The sequence below is a fragment of the Dendrobium catenatum genome, unplaced genomic scaffold (genome assembly GCF_001605985.2).
Source record: "Dendrobium catenatum unplaced genomic scaffold, ASM160598v2 original_scaffold_114643, whole genome shotgun sequence".
NCBI classification, from domain to species: domain Eukaryota; kingdom Viridiplantae; phylum Streptophyta; class Magnoliopsida; order Asparagales; family Orchidaceae; genus Dendrobium; species Dendrobium catenatum.
Window position 1 is genome coordinate 1 of NW_021433078.1, and position 2,939 is coordinate 2,939.

The 2,939-nt window shown below is 35.9% G+C and overlaps 1 protein-coding gene across 2 annotated transcripts; it reads left to right on the forward strand.

The window, feature by feature from the left end:
- The first annotated feature begins 6 nt into the window (after positions 1–6).
- On the forward strand, positions 7–2,884 carry LOC110115264. 2 transcript variants are annotated; one of them, XM_020848457.2, is made up of 3 exons: positions 7–190; positions 2,019–2,355; positions 2,530–2,884. In XM_020848457.2, the coding sequence occupies exons 1-3, from the start codon at positions 12–14 to the stop codon at positions 2,602–2,604; spliced, it is 591 nt and encodes a 196-aa protein (XP_020704116.1). In that variant the 5' UTR covers positions 7–11; the 3' UTR covers positions 2,605–2,884. The 2 variants fall into 2 exon arrangements, with proteins under 2 accessions (XP_020704116.1, XP_028547902.1); XM_028692069.1 differs by lacking the exon at positions 2,530–2,884 and having other exon boundaries at positions 2,019–2,134; positions 2,224–2,355.
- The last annotated feature ends 55 nt before the right edge of the window (positions 2,885–2,939 follow it).

Consider the following 2,939-nt stretch of genomic DNA (forward strand, 5'->3'; position numbering starts at 1 on the left):
GGCAGACGTGGATGGCGGGAATATCTCTTATTCTCAATCTACTGAAGAGCGCACAGGGTTCCTCCTCCTCTTCCTCCTCCTCCGCCCTATTGCTCCATTCACATGCTCTCCTCACAGCTAGTGCCGCCGCCTCGGCGGCCGCCGCGTACATCGCTGCCTCCAAGCCCTTCGCTTCTAGAGCCATTTTCGGGTGAGCTGTCGGTATCCCTCTCCTTAAATTCATTTATTTCAGCTACATCTGGCTCTTTTCTTTTTATATTACTTCCGGTGATTTCAAATGGTTTCAAGATTCATGCTTTCTCGCTCTTGAGTACAATTCATTTGAATTAGTTGGAACCAATTTTTTTTTGGTGGTTGCGCTTCTCAAGATGTTAAGTTACAAGTGGACGTTGTTGTTTCTTAGGCGATCGTGTTCATGTTTTTGGCTTATTGGAATAAATTTATTTATTGTTTGTGAAGCATGTAGGGAAAAGTAGAAAGCTTGTATGAGTCTGTAGTTGGGTGAAGTGTAAGAAAGACGCCTCTTCAAATAATGTTGTATGAAGTGCTAAATATAATTTCGTAAGGAATGCTTTTTTCATTGGATAAATTTGTTACAAAAGTGTAGGTTGTCATGGCACCATTAAAAAAGATTATTCTATCTTCTTATTAGCAGTGTTGTGTTTACTGGCATTGTTTTTAACGAAGTTGCTTTGATAAATTACAGCATGTTTTGTAGATTACACCACACACGAGGGGCTCCTATTTAGGAATTAATTAAAGAGAAACATCATCTTTTACTACATAGTATATCAGTATATAGATGCCATTTAGATGGATTCGATCAAGACTTTAGCTTTGTAGAATGTAGATAAACAACTTCGTCGCGTCCCTTTAAAAGACTAATATCTATACAATTTTGAAATGAAGATCCCTTGGAAATGATAGGCATTCACTTTTTGTACATTAATATCTATAAAATGTACTATATAGAGAGATGCATATATATTGTATGAACTTAAATTGTTTTTTTCTCTCTTTCTTGAAGATTAAAAGCCAATAAATTGTAGTACACTCCAAATTGACATGGAAGCCCTTGTCTTTTGATTGCCTTTGAAAATGAACTCTCGCACTCTCTCTCTATTTATCCATTAAAACATAGGTATAGAAGCTATATATTTTGTTAATTGAGATTGTTGCTATGAAGCACGTGCTTCAACCTATGATGTGGGATAAAACCCTTAGGAATGAGGATGTGGCTGTTACTCTGTTAGAGACTTGGATTAGATTTATCCGTCTTAGACTTCAAAATTGTTCGATTGCAATAAATAATATTTATCATCAAATTGAACAAGAAAATACTACTTTTTGCAGACAGGAAAAAGTAGCATTATGCAGTGTATTTATAAATCATGTGATGTTGAGGCATGTGCCAAAGCTAGCTGAATATAAGCAACCATCCTTTGTCTGACAAAAGTTGTAGTTTTGAAATGAATATCAATTTTATTTGTCACCGAAGCAGCAGAGCTTTTTTGAGAAGCTTCTACGGTATGTTCATTCTGAAAATGATATATAGAATAATAATCCTCCTAATAAAAATATTTGAGGTGCTTGTGATCTTCATTTATGTACAGTATAATCATGATTTTGGGATGGAATCTGTGTTGTTGGCTCATATAGAGGTTCTGGGTGTTGTCTAATAAAGTCCGTGTGTATTTGACACAAGTGATATCTTTTGGGAAACTGGATAACATCCTTCTGATAGAAGGTCAGATCTGTGATCAATCAACTTAACTTTATTCAAATGATGATCATGCGCATTATTTAATTTCTTCTGTGAAATATAAATATTCCATTGAATCTCAGCTAAGCTTCATGATTTTTAATATTTGCCTTTTTTGGTGAGATGTACTATATCATGGTTTTAAGATGGGTCTTCCAGTTCAAAGTTTTATGATGTTAATTGTTCAGCTTATGTTACATCAGGAACTTGTAATTTTCTAGCCTTTCTTCTAATGGTTTTGCATACCTAATTGCAGTGATGGAGGAATTTCTGTTGCCTATTGTGATGCTGGTGCCACTATTGCATGGAATGAAAACTACATCCCCAATCTTAGTAGTGCAACTGAAAATGAGAAGTCAATTACATTTAAGTGTAAAGAGTACCCAATAGAGCTTAGGCCTCTATTCTCAGCTTTTCAACTTAGATCTCTGGCTCTCACATCCCTAAGGTCCTTCTTGCAGTTCTATTTGCCCCTTATTGAAGTTCATCCACCAGTAGAAGATGGTGATGATCTCCTACAAGATGAGCCCAAAGAAAGCCATGTTGATTTATTGACCCCATTCCACAATTCACTCAAACAAATAGTTCGTGAGGTGAGCGCCTTTTTTATTTTCATCTCTTTTCACTCATACAAATTTCTATAATTGTGTCTTTTTGTATGCCATTGGTAATTTTGTTTTTAATTGTCAAAGCCACAGAGAAGACTTATTTTCTTTGTTAGATGAATGAAAGTTATTGAAACCATACTTTTCTTGTCATGCACCAAGGAAAGGTTATTTTTTGAAGAAAGAAGGGACAAGTTCTTTCAAAAACAAATGCCAGTCACCTTTCAAGAGAGATAAATATGCCACCAGCAAAGGATAAGCAGTGCTTAAATGCATATATGGAAATAACGATGAAAGGAGTTACACCACACTTTCCTTGGCATATAAATCTGTTGGCCTTCCTTGTTGTCACTAGTAGCCTATTCTGTTTATCAGCTCTAGTAGACCTTCTTAGCATCCTCGTCGAAGTTGGAGTGGGACTTTGAGAATGACCAAACTAACCTTATTGATTGACTTTGGAACTTCAAATATAGCTTTGTGTTGAAGGTTTGATGTGCCTGCTGAAAACTGCTTTAAGGTGGTTCATTGTAAACAGCTTTTATGTAATTTTGGAAGAACCTAGTTTGGGACCA

Coding starts and splice junctions, on each gene's coding strand:
- LOC110115264 (XM_020848457.2), top strand. CDS start 12: ATGGCGGGAATATCTCTTATTCTCAATCTACTGAAGAGCGCACAGGGT. Junction 191..2,018: donor GCTTCTAGAGCCATTTTCGG/GTGAGCTGTCGG, acceptor ACCTAATTGCAG/TGATGGAGGAATTTCTGTTG. Junction 2,356..2,529: donor TCAAACAAATAGTTCGTGAG/GTGAGCGCCTTT, acceptor TCATGCACCAAG/GAAAGGTTATTTTTTGAAGA.